Genomic DNA, 22,149 nt, shown 5'->3' on the forward strand with positions numbered 1-22,149 from the left:
TATGTTACCATTGGACTTAATTTTATTTTTCAACAAAGTCTGATGTGACACAAAGACAATGCTTAAGATGGTGAACTGTGATATGAAATGACGCACTGTCTTCTTTACAGAGACTTACAAATCCTAAGGATTTTCAAAGCACAGCTAAGGGCTTTCATTTCAGCAACTTCACAATTGCATATGACATAGGAAGAAAGGCAGCCTGCACACAATGTGAACCTATTACACTTAAGGACATCTCTTTCCCAACTGTTGAATATAAATTCTGTGGAAAGTTCAGAACCAAGGTTGCAGGTCCTGCAAACTTCACGCTGAGAGTGATGCTACAAGAGGCTGTCGTTCTGTCAGAGAGCAGGAGACAACCTGGGGGTACCTCTGCATACTCTGGGAAGCTTGGGGGAGATACTCAGCATGCTGCTTAAAGGTGAAGGAGAATTCAGGGGGATCTCAAGCTGCACTGTGTCCTTCACCTAGGAGAAGGGAGAGCTAGAAATGGCTGGTCCACATAACCTCCTGCAGCTGCTCGCAGGTGGGGTTCCTCCACTAGTAGGCCCACCATTCCATTTCATCTTCCTGGGAGAAGCACTAACTAAAACAGTCACTGAGGAAAACTTCTGAGCTTTCCCACAAGTGCTAATCTCTGTGTGCAAAGAGCAAGTGTGACAATCCACAGAAACAAGACCACAAAGAAAGAACTAATAACAAACAACTGACTTTGGAGCAGATTGTTGCTGTTCCTCCTTTGTTTTCAAAGAGACTCGAGCTCCCAGAAGCCCCACGTGACCTCCAGCAGAGGCTGGCTTATGACAGTATTTCAGCTGCACACAGTCTCGTCTCCTCATCCCGTAACAGGGTGGTCTCGGGCCTGGCCAGAGTGATCACCGACCTTAAGATGGCCAGTGCAATCCGGACAAGAATACGGAGGAGGAGGAAAGCAAAAGGAACGATGATCTGCATGAGGTGGAAGATGGTCGTACTGAATTCACTCAGGAAGCAGGTGGAAGAGAAGGCCACCAGGCTGACACAGGGATAGAGGGCGAGTTTGGCAAACATGAAGGCATGTTCCTTCCCCCCATACCTGGCAAAGGGGTGCAGGGTCTCCTGCTCATTCAGTAAGGCTGTGCTCCAGATAGCAAACTGGAAGATACCAGCAAAAAAGGTGATGACGCAGCTGACACGAATGCTCTCGATTTCACTATGGGATTGCTGCGCAAACTCTGTGGTCTGCTGATAGGCAAGTGGGAGCCCACCAATGAAGGCCAAGGAGAACGTGTTCAGCAGGCCCATGAACTGGGTGGTCTTTCTGACATGGAGGAAGAGGGAGTGGTGGACAAACCACAGGAGACCAATTGTTACAAAGGAGCCGAAATAGGCCAGAAAGTTTGGTCCATATTCTCTCAGAGCTTCAACAAGGTTGCCATGAAATTTTTCCTTAACTTCTTTGGCATCAGGGACATTGTCCTCACTGTTGACATTTAAAAATAAGATGGTCATTTTTCTACCAGAGTCTCATAAAATTGGCCTAGAAGCAGCTTGAGGAGGGACAGGATCCAAAGCCTCCCAGGTGGACTGTTACTGATCCAGGACTGCTGGGTCCCAGGAGTATTTAGCCCCTCTCTTGCTCTGGTCACTGGCGTCACTGGCCTAGGGTCCTGTCTGCATCCAAGTGTTCCCTCAGCCTGCTCTCACTGGGTAGGCTGGCTCTTTGTTGCTGGCTCCTAGCTCCTCCTTTCTACCCTCCAGTGTCTTGTGACATATTGGATTTGAAACTTGCTACTTGCCTCTTATTAGGGATCCCAAAATGAGACATTAAGCCAATATCTTCCTATGTTCTTGCCAGAGACCCAAAGCCCATCTGACTAACTGCAAGCCCTGTGCTTCTAAGCTCCCTTTGGCAAGCCAGAAAACCTGCCACATTTCATTGCTTATCTTAGGAAAATGCCCACTCTCTCCAGAAGACCAGGGTGAAGATTCCAGGCTGGGCAGAGGCTGGGCTACACAAGCTCTGAAGTTCTTGCTGCCTCTGAGATTCTGTGGATCTGATGTTATACAACAATCCTGGCCTTCCCAAGGGCGTATCAAGAAACTAAAGATGAACAGATTCATTAACGGTGTTTATTTAGCTGAGGTTTAATGATAGGCCATCAGTAATTACCGACCTATGCAGTCTGTCTGGGTTTCACAAGACCGTGTATACTTTATTAGTTTTGCTTTTTATATATGGATACCAAGATCACTGATATTATCCTATGCTCAAGTTATAACTAAAACACAAAGTTAATTCCAAACCACATAATCAATAAGGGTAACTAAAGCTCCCATTTTAGCTTTGCTTACAACCTGGCTACCATGTGTAAAAAATATAAATATCACCATGTTTACAGAACTTTTAAAGAGATTGGACCGGCAGGAGAAAACCTTACCAAATGTCCAAGATGAGGAGGGTTGCTACAATGGCGTACACACCGTCACTGAAGGCTTCGACTCGCTCCTTGCTTAGGGGTTCATGGATGTTAAAAGTAAAAAACTCTAAGCTCTGAGGTTGCTCTTCTGGTTTGGTACCTGTCAGTGTACAAAGCAGAGGGGTAAGCAATAGGGATTACCAAGCTGAGCAGGGAGACCATGACCCCCATCCCAGTGTACTAGCTCACAGCCAAACAGGTTCTTTCCCACCTTACCCCACCCCAGACTGTTTTGTAGTTTCTTGTCTGTCTGCCTCCAATGTCTAGATAGAGAATAAATCCTGAGGCTCAGGTTACTCTTAATTCAGGAGCAAAAATAACTTACTTTAATATAACATTTTAAGGATAACAATGTGCTTTTCTCACAACAATCCTGTGAAGTATGTAGTAAAATATTATTCCTAGTTTACAAGTAAAGAAAATCAGACTCAGAGAGGCTAATTTGCTAGCTGATGGTTGCACTGTTGGAACTAGAATTTGAAACAAGACCTGTCTTTGCTCAGTGCTGTTTCTTCTTTGCTCTATTATCTAAGTAAGACTTTGTCTTTTAAAAAATTAATGGGTGCCCTCCATTGGTGGGGAATTATTATATTATTATTATAATAAATAAAAATTGAACCATATATTCTTTTGAGACTAGTTAGTGTTGATTCCAGCACATCCTTGGCTATCCTCAGGATATTTTCATAAGAGTGCACATTTTCATGAGAGTGATGTCAAAGGGTACCTCACTCCTCTTTGTGTGTCCGCTTAAGATACATCTCAGTAACGGTGCAGTATGGGGCCTAGAGAGAGGGCCTGGAGGTGCTCATGTGAGGCCCTGGTGACTCTATTTTCCCCTTGGAACTCTGAGCTGTGCTTGTTAGACAGGTCCAAAGTTCCTTTCGTGGCAATCTAATAACACCCACTTCCACGCTAAGTAGTTGAGAACAATCTTCATCATATCAGAATTTATAGCATCTGCTTTCAAACTGCCACAGAGGGCAGAGGAGATGAGTAATACTTCACAAAAAGCTGAAACTTAAGGTATTCTGTAATATCAAATGATTAAAGGAATGTGTATGATTCCATAGAAAGGGGACAAATGGGGCATAGAGGAATGAGAACACTGGAAAGTCATTAGTTGTCCCAGTTTTCACTCCCCAAGCCCAGGTTCTTCTGGAACACAGTGCGGGGTAGACAACACTGCACTTTGGGTGAAAAGACCCGAGCTTTTAATTCCTGCTCAAAAAGTTGTGGTAAGGATCAAATTAGATGAGGGATGGGAAGCACTTGAAATGGCAAAGTGTTATGTAAAACTAAAAGTAGGGCAATTGAGAAGAGCAATGGAAACATAGTAAGACGACCTGCGTTCCAGTCCCAAATCTACTACAGCCTGACTCAATTTCCTGGTCTGTGAAATGGGAGTGATAATCCCTGCCTCTCTCCTTTCCAGTGCTGTTCAAATAGTCCAATGAAATAACTTGTAAAAAGCACTTTGTAAACTGCAGTGCTACATAAACATCAACTGTTATCACTAATAGAATTTTATTTCCACAAGAGCGCCTTGCCTTAGTCAGAAACAAAGGTGTGGTTGACAAGAACACACAGAGGCAGGGGTTACCTGGTATCAGTTACACTGAAACATGGGTTACCTACCAACAAGTTTGTCTCTGCACCACATGACGAATTTATTGATGTAGGGGAGGAAGATGACGAGACCAAGGAGAAGGTAGGACTGGAAGAGTAAATAAAAAACATTAGCTGCATGTTTTCATTTCTGATGTTTAACATAGTATTTGTCCCTTAATTCAAGCCCCTGGTGGCCAAACACAGACAGTATTTAAAGCACAGAACTTAAAGCATTTAATGAAGTACAAATATATTTTGTCTGGGGATTCTTTGGGTAGGACCCAGTGGATCTGGAGGAATCATGCTACTCAGATTGATTCTTCAGGTGCTTGGATGGGTACAAAGTGGGCCAAGTTGGAGGGGATTCTCCATGTTTTTCACAAAGGATTTCCTAGAACCATGGAATGTCAGGGCTCGAGGGGGCCTTAGAACCCATCAAGTCCAAATCCTTTTCTTTTAATCGATATAGAAACACAGGCCCAAAGAAACTTGCTATAGTTAGTGGCAGAGCTAGGATGAGAACCCAGGTTTCTTAACCTTTAACCTCAGTATTCTTTCAATACAGTGTTCTGCTATCTTTATTTAAATTGTCTTTGGAGGAAAGTGGTCTTCTCCATTACAGGCGAGTTGCCACTACTGATCTGGTGAAGCACTGTGTCATACTCCCCTGCTTGGCGTTGGGTAGGGCATCTTTAAGTGGTTAAAGCACACTAGTGTCAGGAAACTGGCTCTTGGTCTCAGTGAATAAAAAGCATTTGTACATTCTTAATCTAATGCAAAGGAAAATCAAGCTCTTATTTGGGTAAAAATACTCTAATGGATTATCTTGAAGAAGTTTTAAATCGATCACTGAAGAAAAATTTGCTTGTCTTAAAAAGAGAAGGAAGATCTTATTGAGTTCTAGTCCTCAGTAAGTTCTAGATCTCAGAAATGGCTTTGCCACTAACTTTCTGAGTGACATTGGTAAGGCACTTTGCTTTTCTAGACCTCAAGTTTTTTCTGTCAAAACAAAGTTGCTTTCACTAATACATTGTTGGTGAACTTGTGAGCTGATCCAACCATTCTGGAGAGCTGCCCAAATGGCTATCAAACTGTGCATACCCTTTGATCCAGCAGTGCTCTTACTGGGGTTATATCCAAAGAGATCTTAAAGGAGGGAAAGGGACCTGTATGTGCCAAAATGTTTGTGGCAGTCCTCTTTGTAGTGGTCAGAGACTGGAAATTGAATGGATGCCCATCAATTGGAGAATGGCTGAATAAATTGTGGTATATGAATGTTATGGAATATTATTGCTCTGTAAGAAATGACCAGCAGGATGATTTCAGAGAGTCCTGGAGAGACTTACATGAACTGATGCTGAGTGAAATGAGCAGAACCAAGAGATTATACTATTAATTAGCAAAATAGTATTAGTGTTATATTTAATAGAAAATTATCTTTGTATGTATTTGGAAAAATAAAATACTATTAAAACAAAGAAAGTTGGTTTTTAAGGTCTTTCTTTTCAATTTCTGACATAATAAAAGGTTCCATGCTTATATTTAAGATAGTGCTGAGCAAAGGGGATGCAAAGACACAAATTAAACACCTCCTGCCCTCAGAGAATTTACATTCTACTGGGGAGAAATTATTGCTAAAAGTGTTAGGGGGATTAAGAAATGCTTTTCATGGAAACTGGGGACTGAATTGAATCTTGAAGGAAGCTAGAAATTTAATAAAGTGGAAATGAGGAAGTATGATGTTTCATGAATAGGGGAAAGCCTGTTTGTTGCCAAGGTAAAGAAATGGGTGATAGAATGTTCAGGAAAGAGCTGAAAGATCAGTCTGGCTAACCTGATGAGTGCATTTCAAATATGGAAAGGCAGAAAGAAGATACAATGAAAAAGACTTGGTAAATGACTGCTGAAGGAGATAAGAGAAAGGGAAAAGTAAAAAAAAATTCAGGTTGTGAATCTATATAAAGTGAAAGATGGCAGTATTCTCAACAGAAATAAAGTATGGAAATGGAGTGATGTGAAGAAAAGATAAGAGTGTAGTTTTGAAGGGAAAGATAAGGAGTCTGGTTTTGAATATCTTCAGTTTGAGATGCCTGTTTAAGTAGAGATATCCACTAGGGAGCCTAGAAAGCAAAAACAAGTGTAGAAGAGAATTAGGGCTACATATGTAGATTATAAAATTTTAGATCTAATTCATAGCATATTTGAAAAAGTATAAAAAAATCCCTCTATAACATATCCAACAAGAGATCATTCAGCATTTACTTAAAGACATCTCATGAAATTTACCCCACTAATTCCTGAGGAAACTCATTCTACTTTTGGATGGCTCTCATTGTTAGGAAGTCTTTCTTTATACCAAGCCTAATTATGTCTTTTTGCCACTTCTATCCACTTGATCTCAATTCTGTCCTGTATAACTAAACAGAATAATTCTATTTTCTTTCCTATATGACATACTCAAAGATAGCTATCTCTTCATCTGATCCTCATAAGTTGTCAATTTAAGAAGTTCACCATCCACACTGCCTTTTGTTGAACAAAATATCTATATCCCATCTTTTGTATGACCTTATATAAGCTCTCATATGACTATGACCCCAGTTGAATCCTTCATCATTTCTTGCCTGAATTACTGTAATACTTCTTGATTTGTCTCCCTCTTGCATGTCTTTCTCCTATTCAATCCATATCCACATACCTGCCAGTAACATTTCTAAAGCACATGTCTGTCATTTCTCTGCTCAATAAACTCCAATGGTTCTCTTGGATTCCCTACTTTCCTTCAAAGTTAAATTCAAATGCCACCTTCTATGTGAAGTCTTTTTTCAATCCCTTCAATTTTACTTTTGAAATATATGTGTGAGGGGCAGCTAGATGGTATAGTGATTAGAGCACCAGCCCTGAAGTCAGGAGGACCAGAGTTTAAATATGCTCTCAGACACTTAACACTTCTTAGCTATGTAACTCTGGGTAAGTCACTTAACCCCAAATACCTTGTCCCCCAAAAAAAAGAAAGAAAAAAGGAGTTAAAATATATGTGTGGAAAAAAGGTAGGGGTGTGTGTGTGTGTGTGTGCGCGCACATGTCAGTGTATGTAAGCTACTTAAAGGCAGATACTGTTTGTTGTATCTCTTTGTATCCCTAACACCAAACAGTCTCTGGCACATGAAAACAAGAATATTATTTTTTGATTGCCATGTGTTTTCTAAAATGTTATGTCCAGAAATGAATACAATACTCCAGATAAAATTTGATCAAGGTAGAGGACAGCACAGCTGTTACCTTGCGAGTTCTGGACATGATACTTCTCTTAAAATGCTGCTCAATATTGCATTAGTGTTCTTGGCTGCCCTCTGACATTCCTAATAGCCCTCAAATCTTTCCAGACAAATCACCTAGTCATTCCTTTGTCATCTTATATTTAAGAAGTTTATTTTTAAAATTCAATAACAATATGTTGTATTTATTCTTAAGAGAGAGACAGAAAAATGCTGTATTCAAAATTTCTTTCTGGATGGAGAAAGTGCAACTCATAGTCATACTGGGTATTTTGGGGAAAGCTTTCAAAGTCCTATCTGATCTGTAGACCAGACACCTAAATAATTCATAGTTCATGTTTTGGGGGTTTTCTTGAATCTTTGATATTTTGTAGTCTAGATTTTCTGCTCTAGCTGAGTTATGACAGCATTCATTTGACCAACTATATAGGTTAAAGCCCAGAAGGCAAAAAGTTACATGTATTTTATGTTTGAAATTTAATAGTCATAATATGTAAATATTTTATGTGATTTCACAGGTATAACAGATACCATACATTTCTTGCTTTCTCAATGGGTGAGGGATAGGCAAGAAGGAAGGAAAAGAATTCAGAATTCAAAAAGTAAAAAAGTGCCAAAGTAAATACCTAATAAAGTTTTTAAAAGAAAATGAAAAAAAAAAGTCATTTTTACTGCTTAGTTATAGGTCTGCTGAATAGTAGTAATAGAACATGAATCTGCCTATGGCCATTGTATTTCATATAATCTGCATGTAGTTCTACTATCTATAATACATATCATATACAAGATGACCCTGTAGGCATGATGTGTTCCCATAGACTGTTCACTGGTACCTGGTGTACCTGTCAGCCTCCACAAAGTCCAATTCTCCTATCTTCCATTTTAGGATTTTCAAAGGCCACACAGGAGAGCACATGCTCTAGAACTGCTTCTACCAAGCTTTCTAAGGATCAATCTAGCTACCTGCAGAGAGGCTCATCCTCAACAGACTGGTGTGTTAAAACAGTTGCCTTGGCAACCTGTAAAACAAAGAAAAATAACCTATGTGGTCCCCTTTGCTTCTACAGGGATAGCAGCTGGAAAAGAAAGCACAGCTTGCTAAGAATCACATCCTTTTTGACCTTCCATAACAAAGACTTCATTATTGGTTCTCTCTACGTGAAGTCCTTGTCTGGTGTCCTGTGAGGAGGCATACTACTAAAGGAACTAAATTGTATTAATCTTGTTATTCTTGCTATTTATAACCATAATAAGTCACAGCTAAATAGGGAAAGAGCTCACAATTTCTCTTTGGAAAAAAAAATAAAGGATTTGTGAGAATGGATCTAATCATGTGACCAGAGGTGTTAGGAAACATTATTGATGGAGATATTTGCATATTTGCCTTTTATCTTATGCTGCAGTGCTCATAAAAAGCATGCATAAAAATATCATGGACATAGTTGCAGTTTATGGACCAATAACTGTTTTGGAAGATGAGAAAGAAGAGAAATTCTATAAATAATTCAATGCAATCTTTCAAATTAAATCAGTATATACTTTGATACTTGGTCACTTTAATGCAAAGGTAAGTAAAGGGAAGGGCAGTGAAAAATAAACTGGAAAAATAAGTCAAGGAGGAAGAAACAGGAGAGGGAGGCCTCAAACTCAAAAGACAATACAGAAAATACATGTCTATATATCATGAATACTTTTATCAAAAAGAATAGGGACTTTTTTTTTTATAGTGGACACTAAGTAATGAAACAAAAATTGGAATTTTTTACATTTGAGCAAAAATGACATGTTCCAGATATGGGAGCCATGCCCAATTTGTATACAGGCAGATTACTGATTAGGGTCAAGATCAAAATTAATGCAAAACTTAGAATGAAAATGATGAAATAATATGACATATAATTAAAACTGATCTATTTAAAATCACTGAAAATGAAAAATGAGAAATAGATGAATAGATTTTTAAAACAAATTATAACCATTTCCTTAAAAAATTTAACTGATATAAATCTTTTCAATAATAGAAAAGCTAGAAATGTTTAACACTGAAATATTTCAAATTGCTAAGGAAAGAGAGACAAGATAGCAAAAGTTTGCTAAATCAGAGAGGATGGTAGAAAATTATGAGTAGTATTATCTTATAAAACTAATAAGTAGTAGAAAACAAATTTAAAGAAAGCTTAGAGATGCAAGATTCAGAGTACACTGAACAATGAAACTAGAATGATTACATCAAACATGAAAAATGGAAAATATCTGTAAAGACTTTCAAGCATTTTTTTTTTTGTTATCAAGGATAACATTTAACCTTGACATCACAGGCCCAGATACACTGAAAGAGCACTGAAGAAAAAAAAAAGAGTAGATGTCTATTGGAAGACCATTTCTTTGTGCAGGAGATACAGTAGTTTTGAGGATGCTGATAAATTGATTCTCAAGAGAAGTGAAAGAAGAGAGAAATCCAGAGACATGGAAAAATTTTATTTTTACCCAAAAAGTCAACAACAATAATAAACCCACTTATTCATCTTCCTATTCTCTCATCTTTCCAAAGTTTTCATAAAAATACTCTATTCATGCATCATGCACATTATTGATGAAGATATGCAAAAAAGTCTTTCACAAGATAGTTTATAGTAGATTTTATTCCATAGTACAAAACACTACCTTTTAAAAGCTTCCACCAAGGTATCTTCCATAAACATTAAAATTGTACAAAATTACTTGAAAAAACACAACAGAAAAAAAAAAACTTCTTAAGACTCTTCTTAGCATTAATATCAAGTGAAGCTTAAAACACAAAAATGTTTGCTCACCAAATGTATTTGTCACTGCCATGAAAGAGATCCAGCAGGCAGTCCAAAATGAAGAAAGATTTCTCATGGATGGTGAGATCTTCCAGATGTTCTGTTTGTGGATGACATTGTGGCTGATTGCATTAAGCCCTAGAACACTACAGATTCTCTTAAATAATATCCATAATCATTCAAAAGAGTTCTAAGTGGATGAAAAAACTGCTATTGTCCATATTATAATATACATTTGGATGGATATATTCTGGATCAGACATTTCAAACAAACAATGAATTGGACTCAGAAATGAATAGGAGAAAGAGAGGATGATGAATTTCTTTTGATAAACTGTACAGCTATTTTAATGACCGCAAACTTCTTTCTGAAATAAAGGTCCATCTTTTTTTTTTTTTTTTTTTTTTTAACACTCTTAGTAATAATCTATGGCTATACGTCATGGAAATACTTGTCTTTAAAGAAATGAAACTGAGGATTAATCACTTAAAGAGTAATGGAGAGATGCATTGTGGATGTAATTACGTTACGACACAGTATAAATGACTAACTGAATAGGAGCATCAGTGAAAATGATGTCACCAGAGAAATATATGAGTAGAATAAAGATGGCCTGGATATGTAATGACAGTAAGGAATAATGGATGGACAGCCATATGCCCTTTGGATTTCATGCAATGTTAAAAAAATAGGAGGTTTTAGTAGGTAGATCTTTTTCTCTCTCTGTCCTAAAATGGCAGACTAATGGAATATCCATATGAACAAAATTATAGCTTTATTGAAGGATTGAATTTATAGGAATGAGAATTATTAATTCCTTATTAAGGATTCAGGTCTTGGTCATAGCAGTAGGATTGATGGGAGTCAATTCTTCCTTTTTTCCTCTGACTTTTCTAGTGCTTTGTTTTGTTTTGTTTTGTTTGCTGCAGGTTTCTCTGAGCTACAGGATGAGAAGAATAGTAGTTAGAAAAGGAAATGGAAAAATATGAGTTTTTTTTCCAGCTTCTATAGGATTCAGTGAAAGGTGCTGACCATGGAGGAATGGCTATACCTGTAATCTGATGTGGGGAAAAGGAGAAGAGAATTCAATTGTTCTAATTCAGTTAGGAATAAAGCATTATAGGTTGAGACTTCAAGTGAGAAATCTTTATAGAAAGGCAATTATATTTAGGGTAGAGTTATGGGTCTGATTAACAAAGACACTAGAAAATTTCTAGTGCTGATCAGCAGAGGCTTCCAGAAGTTCACAGAAGTAGAAAAGGAGTATAGATTTCATTGGATTTTTTTTTCAGGGGTATAGATTTTAAAGAGCCCAGAGACTGGATGGATGGGTGAAATTGAATGGGTAATATTCTTCCAAGGAAGGTGTCCTAAAAGTGATGAGAAGTTTTTAAGAATAAAATTTCAAAAACTTAAGCAGATACTATTATGAGGAGGAAAAAGAGCAATACTTAATGAGAAAAATGGCTACACAGGGAACTCACCAATTATTTCAGATTTTAAAAATATATACATGAAAAATAAAATGAGGACAGGTAAATGAGGATAAATACAAAAGAATGGTAATATAGTCCTATAAGCATGGTGTCAGGAGCATTAAAGTTTAGATTGAGCTGAGGCTGATGAAAGCAAAGGAAGGAAAAAAAATTATCTTTTAAAGGCTACAATGGGATCAAAAAGAGCATGAAAAAAAGAGGTTGGATCACTACTGATTTGGGGCAGACTGGATTATGATAATGGCCAATAATAAGATTTATTTATGTAACACTTTTCTTCTATTTTCTCTTTCAGAAAGAATGATCTTTGTATGGGAAATAAAAATGGAATAAAAATGATTAGAAAGAAATGAAAACCAGAGAGAAATGAAAAGATGTAAGACTATTGCCAACTGTTATCAATAAGTTCAAGACACTAGACCAAGATGGAAGTAGTAGGAGCTAACATTTACAAAGAGCTCTAAGGTTTTCAAAGCATTTACATGTGTCCCCTCATTTGATTCTTAGAGGTAGGTGCTATTATTATGTCCATTTTATAGTTGAGGAAACTAAGGCATAGTGCACATATGTTTGAAGCAGGATATGGATTCCTAATTCCAGATCCAGTGTTCTTTCTCCTATGCAAACCTACTTCTCCAAAGTACATTTTATTGCACTGAAAGAATTGGCAGATGCCATGAGTGGTGATCTTTAAAAAAAAACCTTCAAGAATAAGAAATACGCCTTGGAAGAAAGGAAGGGTTAATTTCTTAATTTAAAAAAAAAGTGAATATTGTCAAATGTAGAAACCATTGCTTAGTTTGCTTTAAGGCAAAAATTTAGAACAAAGGAAAGGTCTGTGAATATTAAGATGTAAGCAAGAATTACTAAAATTAGCACATAAAAGGAGATATATGTTAGGAAATCACATTAACATAAAAATAAAAGATATTGATAATTTTTCATAGAAAAAGTTAATATGGTTTTGTCATGAACGAGTTAGGCTGGATTAACCTAATTATTTTTGACAAAGAATGCTGTAAGGAAAATCATTTGACAAAATCATGTTATACTGTAAACAAAATAGAAATATGAACTAGAATATAGTAGAGGTGGTGGGTAATTGAACAAAAAATAATCACTAAGGGGATCAAGTTCTCTAGTTTAATGGCCAAGGGATGTGTCCTTGTCCTGTGCTAGTAAACATGTTTAGGGTGTCTGAAGAAATATCACATAGAGCTTTAGAGCTAGACGGGTCTCTAAAACTCATCTAGTTCAACCCCTCATTTTACAGATGAGGAAACTGAGGCCCAGAGAGGGTAAAGTTAACTTGATCAAGATCACAGGTAATAAATGTAGAGCTGGAATTATAATTACTTCCTTTGACTCCCTATTCAGTGCTCCCTCCACTGCATCAGAAGTGGAAACATTATCAAGTTTGCAGATAACCCATCCTATGGCGGAGGGGATAGCTAGTATGTTTTTTAATAATATTATCAGGATCCAAAAAAGATCTTAACATGGTAAAAGATAGGACTGAACAGTAATAATAATTCATATTTATATAGCACTATTTGCAAAGCTTTTTTTTTTTTACTTTGCAAGATAGGTAGTATAAGTATTATTATCACTTTTACTTTACAGATGAAGAAACAGATTTTGAAAGGTTAAGTGATTTGCCAATGATTACATAGTAAGTGTCTGAGATTTGAACTCAGGTCTCCTGACTACATATTCAGAACTATTTCCATTTATATTACAATATGTCGCTAAATGGAATAAGAAGAAATTTAAAAATTATACATATCAAGTTTTACATATAGGTTCATATAAACTTCACATATCAAATCAACCTCACAAGACAAGAGGAGTCATTGTTAGATAAGAATTCATATGAAAAAGATTGGGATTTTTTTTAGCAGATTGCTAATTTAGTATCAAATGAAATAATGCATGTTAACTTGCTGACTCAGTGATTGTATGAAAGAATAACATCTTTATCCAATTCTATCAATCTTAAAGTGCTCGCTAAAAGCTAGCTCATTATTATTATAAATATGTCCACAACGTGATTTAGTGGTTAAAAAATCAAGTGTCATTTTAGACTTCACTGAGAGAGGAACCAGAATCGGAGTGAGGAGTTTCAGGGTTTTTTTGTATCCTGCTTGTTCTGATCAAATCTGGAACACTGCGCTCAGTTCTGGGCATTGTATTTAAAGAAGAAATCACAGAATCATGGAATCCTTAGGATGGAAGAGACCTTGGAACAATCTACTTCAACTTGTGCATGAAAAATCATTACTTCTATCATGTCTGCTGAATGTCATTTAATCTCTGCTTAAAGATGTCAAGTGAGGATAAACCCACCACTTCCCAGAGACAGCCCATTCTAATTGGAATAAAACTCATAATTAGGAAGTTTATTCCGATACCAAGTCTGAATTTGTCTTTCTGAAACTTTCCACTACAAAGAATCCAAAAAGGGTGATTAGGACTGGAAGAGAACTAGAGAACATACCACATCAGGATCAGTTAGAACAATGAAGATGCCTAGCCTAGAGAACAAGACTGGGGGGGACATAATAGGAATCTCTATGAATTATAAAGGTTTATTTGTTCTGCCTGAACTATAAGAGCAATTTGGTAGAAATTGTAAAAGAGGCTGATTTAGACTTCATATGAAGAAAATAATGATTAAAATGTAAGCTACTTGAAGGTAAGGGTTTTTGTTTTTATCTCTGTATCCGTGGTAATTAGCACAGAACCTTGCACATAGAAGGTAATTAATAGATGTTTATGGAAGTGAAATTAATTTGACTCAAAAGGGTAATGAACTGTGTTGATAAATAGATTCCCTTTAACGGGAGGTCTTCATTATGTGGATTACTAGTTGTCAGGAATGTCATAAAAGAGATTCTTGGTTAGGTAAAGGTAGGACATATGGCTACTGAGATCCTTTCCAACTTGCTGACTCAGTGATTCAATGAAAGAATAACATTTTTAATTCTTTAAGTGATAAATTCAAGGAAAATCCAGCTGAAAACCTCGAATCACTCATTATGGGGTTTACATTTTATATTAGACATGCTTACACTTTTTATATTTTTTTATATTTTTGTTTGCATGCTATTAAATATCTCTTCTTTTGAGATACACACTTCTAAATCTTGTCTGGTGAAAAACCATCATTACGGGAATGGCATCATTAGGATTTAACGTTAATGACTTCTGATTTCATGGATGTGGTTAGTCTCAGTGATGTAGTCTACAATGTCTTAGGAGACAGTCTTTGAGAGTTTCTGTGGTTTAAGAATTCATCCCTTTGCAGCCAAGCTAATGATAAGTCTCCTTAAACTTACCTAGGCTCTTCTTTAGATGGTATAGTCTGTTGTTAGGCCCATTTCTGAAACCTTTCCATATTGGTAGAACTTGCTTGAGCTTGTGCTCCACTTGCAAAAAGTTTTGAGAACCCAGGAGCCTTCACACTGATTTTACTAGAAGGTAAGGAACTTACCACAGGGAAAAAGAAAAAGGAGAAGATGGCGGCAAAAAAGCACAGAGCTGGTCCTCTGAGTATGATATTTAAGATATGCTGCTTGTAGAAGGCCTTGTTGTCTGACTGTTGGATCTGGCGATTCAATAAGTATGGGTAATGGAACCCATAAGTCACAATTGCTGCCTATGAGGGAGAAGAAATCAGTGTTAGCATATGTAACCAGCATGAACAGTCTGATACACACAAAGTGAGAAAAAGAAATATGGGCTGCACTGGCTCCTTAAACATGAAGCTGTTAGGGAAAAATAATATCTTTTGAAAGATGAATAGCACTCATAGGAAGGTGCCATGGATGTGGATCTTGATGGTTTAGTTCTGCAGTCACTACTAAGTTAAGAAAGCTCTGAATTCAGGCTATTAAGCAGTGGAAAATTTTTTGTTTTAAGACCAGCCCAGCCAAGTCTGGAAAGGTTCATCACCAGAATACTATCCTCCAGATGATAGATTTTTGTGGCCATATCAATTCATGAAGTCTTAAGCTAAACTACAGAAGAGTGGATTGTAATCTATGGCAGTAGAAGGAATGCCCACTCACACTGATAATCTTTTAAAGTACTGAAGAAAAGGGGAATGTTTAAGAAACAGATAGGATTTTTATTTTTAAATTTATCATAAGCTTAATATTGAATATCAGTTAAGTACCTACTTTGTGCCAGTAACTGTGCTAAACTCAAGGAGCTCAGTCTACTAAAGACAATAGGCAAGCATGCATATAAATAAGCCATATATTCCAAGAGAACTAATTAAATTTGCCTTGTAACTGTCATGTTTAATTAATTTAAATACTAATTTAAGTCTCCACCAGTTTCTTCTTCTATTCATTCCCATTCACTTTTCTTCTTGTGTGGTTACTCTGAATACTCAGTTCTCCCTCTTCTCCTTCCTTTCGTTCTCTCTCTCTCTCTCTCTCTCTCTCTCTCTCTCTCTCTCTCTCTCTAGGCTTAGCATTAATTCTAAATTAATTCTTCCCAGGGTCACACAGCTAGGATGTGTTAAGTGTCTGAATTTGGATGCTCCCGACTTTGGGGCCGTGCTCTATCCATTGTGCTATCAAGCTGCCCCCTGTCCCAATTCTTTATATTCCTTACATTTGTAAATCCTAATTGCACTATAGTATTCCATTACATTATTGTGCCAACAATTGAACCATTCTCCTGTAGGACATTTGAGTTGTTTTAAGTTTCTTATAAATAGAAATAATGTTGCTTAGAAAACTTTTGAGAAGATAGCTTAAAAAAAAATACTTTCAGGGTCAACTTCGCTTGAAGGCCAGGATTTCAAGGTGATTTAATAGAATTATTGGTTCAAAGAACATGATTAATTTTCCCATTTTTTATTGAAAAGAGATGCAGTAAAGTTTGCAGGCCACAATAATTGAATGGATTTACCTATCTAAACTCCCCCTCACCCCTAATTCCACTAGTACTGAGTTTCACTGATTTTTAATTAATTATGACAACTTCATGGGTGGGAGTTCAGGGCCTTACCTAGAGTAGGATAACTAGATTTTGCTTGGGACTTGAAATGTAAAGGCTAATTTCAGTATTTCTGATCCTTCAGCCAGAATTCATAGTCCTCTGTTATCTCCCACAAATCATATTTTGCCCTAAAGTCTGGGGTAGAGTGAAGAAGAGGAGAAATAATATGGAGCTTCTAATGATCATCATATTCTTCTCCTCTCATTAGGAAAACACCAGGAGTTGGCCAACATGTACTCAGCACAGGACAAACACTATCTGAGACACAGGTATGCCTTTGCTCCTCTTATACTTAGTCATGACCTTGAGACTGAGAGCTTCTGGGTGTTGGAAGAACATACAACTGGCAGCCGTACAGTCTGACCTTAGCATTAGCTTGAAAACTGAGGCCAAAATGGCAGCCTCAGGGGCCTGTGTGCAAGGACACATTAGTCTCAGAAGGGAGTGGGAACTACTACAGAGAAACAAAGTCTGGATCGGTGGCCAAGACAGGCAGCTTCTAAAAATGTCACCAGCTAGAGAAGTCTGGGAGATGGATCAGTCTTCTGGTATTCCTTGTTTTCTTTTTTGGTGATTTTTGCTGTTCTGATCTAAAACTTGGAACTAGGTTCTAGACACTAGTATCATTCTCTTCATCCCTCTCCCGTATTCTCTGGGTATGAGGGGCTCTGGTTACAGATAGGCTGGAATATTCACATAACAACACTGAAGATCTCTGTCTTGCATCTTTGCTATGCTAAATATACTGCTTGGCTAGTTTACTGATTATAAATATAGAGGGTTACTGACCAAGAAGGTAAAATTCTAGATGTACAGAAAATATGGAAATAGTGAGCTATTTTTTAATAAACTTCCAATAATTTGGACCACATTTCATCATCCCCTAATTAGATTTAGAATCTGGCCAGGGTAGCTTTGTGACATTCAGGCCATCTCATGCTGGGAAGCTTTTCTTTTTGTGTCATAGGCTATGGTGAAATCACTTTGCTGATGGTTTTAGTGCCACTTAGTGGACAAATTAAATATTACACTCTCTTGTATTACATAAACACATATATAAATATATATACTCTATCTTTCTATAAGCTTAAAGAAGGCAGTACACAAGCCAATGCAGGGTACCCACAATGTAGCATCCCAATATCACATAAAAACAACTGAATTAGCATGTATTTAATAAGAATAATTAAAGTAGGAGACAATCAGATGTCTTCGGGTCTCTTACCTCAAATAAAGAAGGTAATTTTGAAGGTATTGTCATTTTCACTAAATTAATCCAGTTTATTCACAAATACTAACAATCTGCAATTATTTAGATCACCTTTTATTTCGATCATTATGATTTAATAATTGCCTTTAGACAAGGAGGCTTATGTATTTATTTCTATGTGGGTAAATGTCCCAATATTTGATATTTTTCCTAAGTGGGTTTTGTTTTCTTGATCTTTATTGCTAGTAGATAAAAACTGAAAACTTTTGTTGTATTGATTTTGTACTTTCTAATCTTGTAGAATTCATTTATTGTCTCCATTAATTTACTGGTTGAGATACCTGAATATTCTAGATAAACCCTCAGTAAATAATGATATTTTTACCTCTTCTTTTTAATGTTGTTATTATTTCCTCTCCCTAAACCATTTTATTACAATACTGGTAATAAAAGTGGTGAAGGTGGCCATTCTTAGACCATACCCGTATTTAATTGTGAATGTTTTTCTACTGTATATCGCACTGTGTTGATTTAAGGTCGATGCTCTTGATTCAGTTGAAGAAAGATTTCTTTATAACTACTCTTTAAAATCATTACTGAATGTTAGCTTTTATTAAGAATATTTCTTGTCAATGATATTCACACACATGTATTGTACTTAGACTATATTGTAACACATGTAAAATGTATGGTATTGCCTGTCGTCGGGGGGAGGGAATAGAGGGAGGGGGGGTAATTTGGAAAAATGAATACAAGGGATAATATTATAAAATATATATATATATATATATATATAAAAAAAAAAAAGAATATTTCTTGTCATACCAGTATAGCAAATTTATACATATTTTTAAAAATCATCTATTTCCTTTAAATACTCTAGTTTCAACCCAAATATTATTTCAATTCAAATATTCTTTCATTTCCTAATTTATTTATTTCAGCTCTCTTAATTTTTAACTTTCCTTTGACCATTTTGTTTCTTTTTTGTTAATATAATTTTTTGCATAAATGTTTTCTATAAACTATATTTATTCATCTTGTTTATTAATCTGTTCTGTAACTATTTTAATAATGGACCTATGGCCATTGATACTCACATTTATTTTTACAAATAATAACTTTACTTTCCATTATTTTCTTCTTGTTATTGCTGCCCTGAGGTAGTGAAATCTATCTTAGTCTTCTATAACTATTTCAACTAGTCAAACTAATAAATAAAACATTTTATATTTCTGTTTTTAAACTTTAATTCATATATTTCCCTACGGTTTAACCCACTTTCAAGTATAGACAGAGAAATATTAATCTAGGGAATTGTCATTTATTTTCCCTAGATGTATAAATGTTCCTTTTCTATGTGGGTAAATATGCCAATTTTTAAATTTTTTTGTTATTATAAGTAGGTTTTTATGTTTTCTTGATCTCCATTACAAATGGATAAGAATTGAAAAATTTTTGTTATTAATGTTTTTCTTTGTGTAAAATAACTTTTTATGAGTAAATAGAGATAGTGAGGGGGTCCTTGTAAAGGGCTAGAATTGAGCAAATGCACTTGGATAATGGAGCACGTGAGGCTAATTGCCAATTGGACAATTCTCTATTAACATGTTTGGAGGATGATCCTCCCCAACTATTCTGGGGTGGCTTGATTGGAGGGTGTGGAAAAGAAGGGGAAGTGACATGTGTGGATGGAGTAGGAGGAGGAAATTGATTCATTCTCCTGGCATTGGAGAGAGGAAAGAGGTGTGGAGATTGCTAGATCTAATTAATCCCCTGACAGAGACCTCAAAAGACCAAGAATAAAGATTTTTGATTATCCTGACTCTGGCTGATTTCTGGGAAGACAGAGTTCCAGCAGGTCCTTATATTTTTGTATTAAATATAATACATATTTTTATCTGATCTCTTAATTAATTAATTAATTTATGTTTGGCAATTGTGATTAAATGACTAGCCCAGAGTCATACAACCAGGGAGTTTCTGTCCACTGTACCACCTAGCTGCTCAAATTTAATTTTAATCTTCCCCTCTTTACCAAATGAGGTTTTGGGAGTTTTTGATATGTGGGAATCATGCCAGGTATACCCTTATTGGGGCCCTGAATCCCAAGGACCCTTTCTTGGTCCCACTGTGAATTTATCTGGGCCCCAGGTATTCATTTGTTACCTTTTGCTATAATAACTAACATCATATTGGAATTGTCTTCCATTAGTGGTCTGAGGGATAATGCATACAAACTAAAGAGGTGGCAGCAATAATATAGTCCTATTAGCTGAGTTTAGAATTCTAGAACCTCAGAGCTTGAAGTAATTTTATATAGGACCTTGTCCATCTCATTCTAAAAGCATGAATCTCTTCCACAACATCACTGACACATGGCTCATCTGCTCTCTACTAAAGCTTAGGAGCATGGAACTCACCACCTCCTGAAGCAGTTGGTTCAACTTTGTATCAGGTCTGATTGTTAAGAAGTTAGACATGTGTAACATGTATTGGTCAAACTGCCATCTTGGGGAGGGGGGTGGGGGGAAGGAGGGAAAAAATTGGAACAAAAGGCTTGGCAATTGTCAGTGCTTATATTTTGTAAATAAAATGCTATAAAAAAAAAGAGTTTAAAAAAAAAAGGAGTTAGAAACAAAAGTGGAGGCAAGATGAAGAAGCTGAGGAAAATAATCTAGATAAGCAAGACATTGTAGCAAATGAGTAAAGACTCCTAGGGTTTGGTAAATCTGAGAATACGTATTACTCGGGGAAAGATTTATTATTTTATTAATACTGAGAAAATTGGAAAATAAATTGGCAGAAATTAGGTTTAAGCCAGCATATTACACCATATACTTATTCTCTGTCTTCTGTTTGGTCTCTTTAAATGAATATTTAGGCCCTCAGTAGCATTAGCATCTGACTTTTACAAGAAAGGTTTTACATTGATGGTGGGAGTGAGGTTTCCAGAAGCAAAGAGTGATGTTAAAAAAAAAGAAAATTAACAACAAAACTTAAAAAAAAAAAAAAAGTCATTTGAATTAACTGTACCTGACTGAGGCCAATGGCGATGACACAAATGCAAAACAGGAAAATGCCCAGAGGCACATCAGGAAAGGAAGCCATTAAAGAAAACTGCAAAGGAAAGTTCAAATGTTAAGCACTTCACTGAGACACCAACCATTTGTGAAGAAATATTATGAAATTAGAAGTTAACAATGCTATACCACCTTGAACTTTAAATTCCTCTACAGTAAAATGCAAAAATAGAAGGGAACATTAAATAATATCAAGTTCCAAAGTGAAATGCCTTTGGACTCCTGAGCATGGGGCAAAACTGATGTCCATTAGTAGAAGCCTAAAGTACAAATATCTGAGAAAGGAAGAAAGGCAGGAAGGAATGAAAAAGAAATTGAGAGGAGGGGAAGAGTTAGAAGAAAGTAAAAGGAGACAATGGGAAGGAAGGAAAAAAAAAAAGGGAAAGGGAGAAGAGATTGAAATGGGGGGTGGAAAGAGAAAGGAAAAAACTCAGGTGAGAAACTTTGAGCAAAAGACTATCATTAGCCCTCAGGGTTCCAGGGCATGATTGCCTGCCAAGATATAGCTGATCCTTTTATTCCAAGGAGGGTTTATTTCAAACTGATATGTATCTATCTTATAAAATCGTTGGGAAAAAGACACTTCCAATAGACTTAGATGGAAAGTGCCATTGGCATCCAGAGAGAATTGTAGAAATGGAATTTGGATTGAAGGATAATATTTTCACCTTTTTTATTATTGTTTGTTTGCTTGTTTTTTTTCTCTACGTTTTGTTTTCCTCCCTCTTTGTTTTCCTCTTTTGGTCTCTTTTTCTTGTACAATGTGACAAATGTGGAAATATGTTTAAAAGGACTGCATTTGTATAGTTTGTATCAGATTGCTTTGTTGAGGAAAAGGGAGACAAGGAAGGGAGGGAAAAAAACTGGAATATAAAATCTTATAAAAATGAACATTGAAATCTTTATATGTATTTGGAAAATACTATTGAGGAAAAAAAAAAGTCTTTGGGAAGGTTTAGAAAATATGGAGGATGTGTTTCACAATAGACATTTGAAGTTTAGTTCAGGTTAGAGATTTATCCATGATTGTATGATTAACAATTGAAAAATAAAACTTATTTTTGTATTCTTAGCTACTAAGGTAATTTAAATAAATTACTTAAAAAAAACTTTCACTTAAATACCTTTCTATATGTTGAAATAATTCAAAATATAACATTTTAAAATTCACCAAATTATTCCTGCATACTT

General features: G+C 36.1%; 2 protein-coding genes across 5 annotated transcripts in view; both read right to left on the reverse strand.

Annotated features, from left to right (window-relative positions):
* LOC141545889 (endosomal/lysosomal proton channel TMEM175-like) lies at positions 1–21,016 on the reverse strand. Its single transcript, XM_074273222.1, has 5 exons — positions 20,912–21,016; positions 15,146–15,310; positions 4,101–4,179; positions 2,424–2,562; positions 1–1,465 (listed from the first exon to the last, which is right to left on the reverse strand). The coding sequence occupies exons 1-5, from the start codon at positions 20,984–20,986 to the stop codon at positions 802–804; spliced, it is 1,122 nt and encodes a 373-aa protein (XP_074129323.1). The 5' UTR covers positions 20,987–21,016; the 3' UTR covers positions 1–801.
* Positions 20,912–22,149, reverse strand: part of LOC141545890 (endosomal/lysosomal proton channel TMEM175-like) — a 14,863-nt gene continuing 13,625 nt past the window's right edge. For 2 of the 4 annotated variants that reach the window (XM_074273228.1, XM_074273229.1), the window contains one exon: positions 20,912–21,081. In XM_074273228.1, the coding sequence (XP_074129329.1) occupies positions 21,066–21,081 (16 nt within the window). In that variant the 3' untranslated portion in view covers positions 20,912–21,065. The remainder of the gene's footprint in view (positions 21,082–22,149) is intronic. The other 2 variants (XM_074273226.1, XM_074273227.1) reach the window with 1 other exon arrangement.

This window comes from Sminthopsis crassicaudata, chromosome 6, assembly GCF_048593235.1.
Source record: "Sminthopsis crassicaudata isolate SCR6 chromosome 6, ASM4859323v1, whole genome shotgun sequence".
NCBI lineage: Eukaryota > Metazoa > Chordata > Mammalia > Dasyuromorphia > Dasyuridae > Sminthopsis > Sminthopsis crassicaudata.

What these genes read in the sequence shown, in the direction of transcription:
- LOC141545889 (XM_074273222.1), bottom strand. Translation starts at nt 20,986, where the DNA reads ATGGCTTCCTTTCCTGATGTGCCTCTGGGCATTTTCCTGTTTTGCATT. An exon ending in TCGCCATTGGCCTCAGTCAG is followed by an intron (nt 15,311 to 20,911) that starts GTACAGTTAATT and finishes TCTCCCTCATAG; the next exon opens with GCAGCAATTGTGACTTATGG. An exon ending in CTCCTCATCTTGGACATTTG is followed by an intron (nt 1,466 to 2,423) that starts GTAAGGTTTTCT and finishes AAATGTCAACAG; the next exon opens with TGAGGACAATGTCCCTGATG.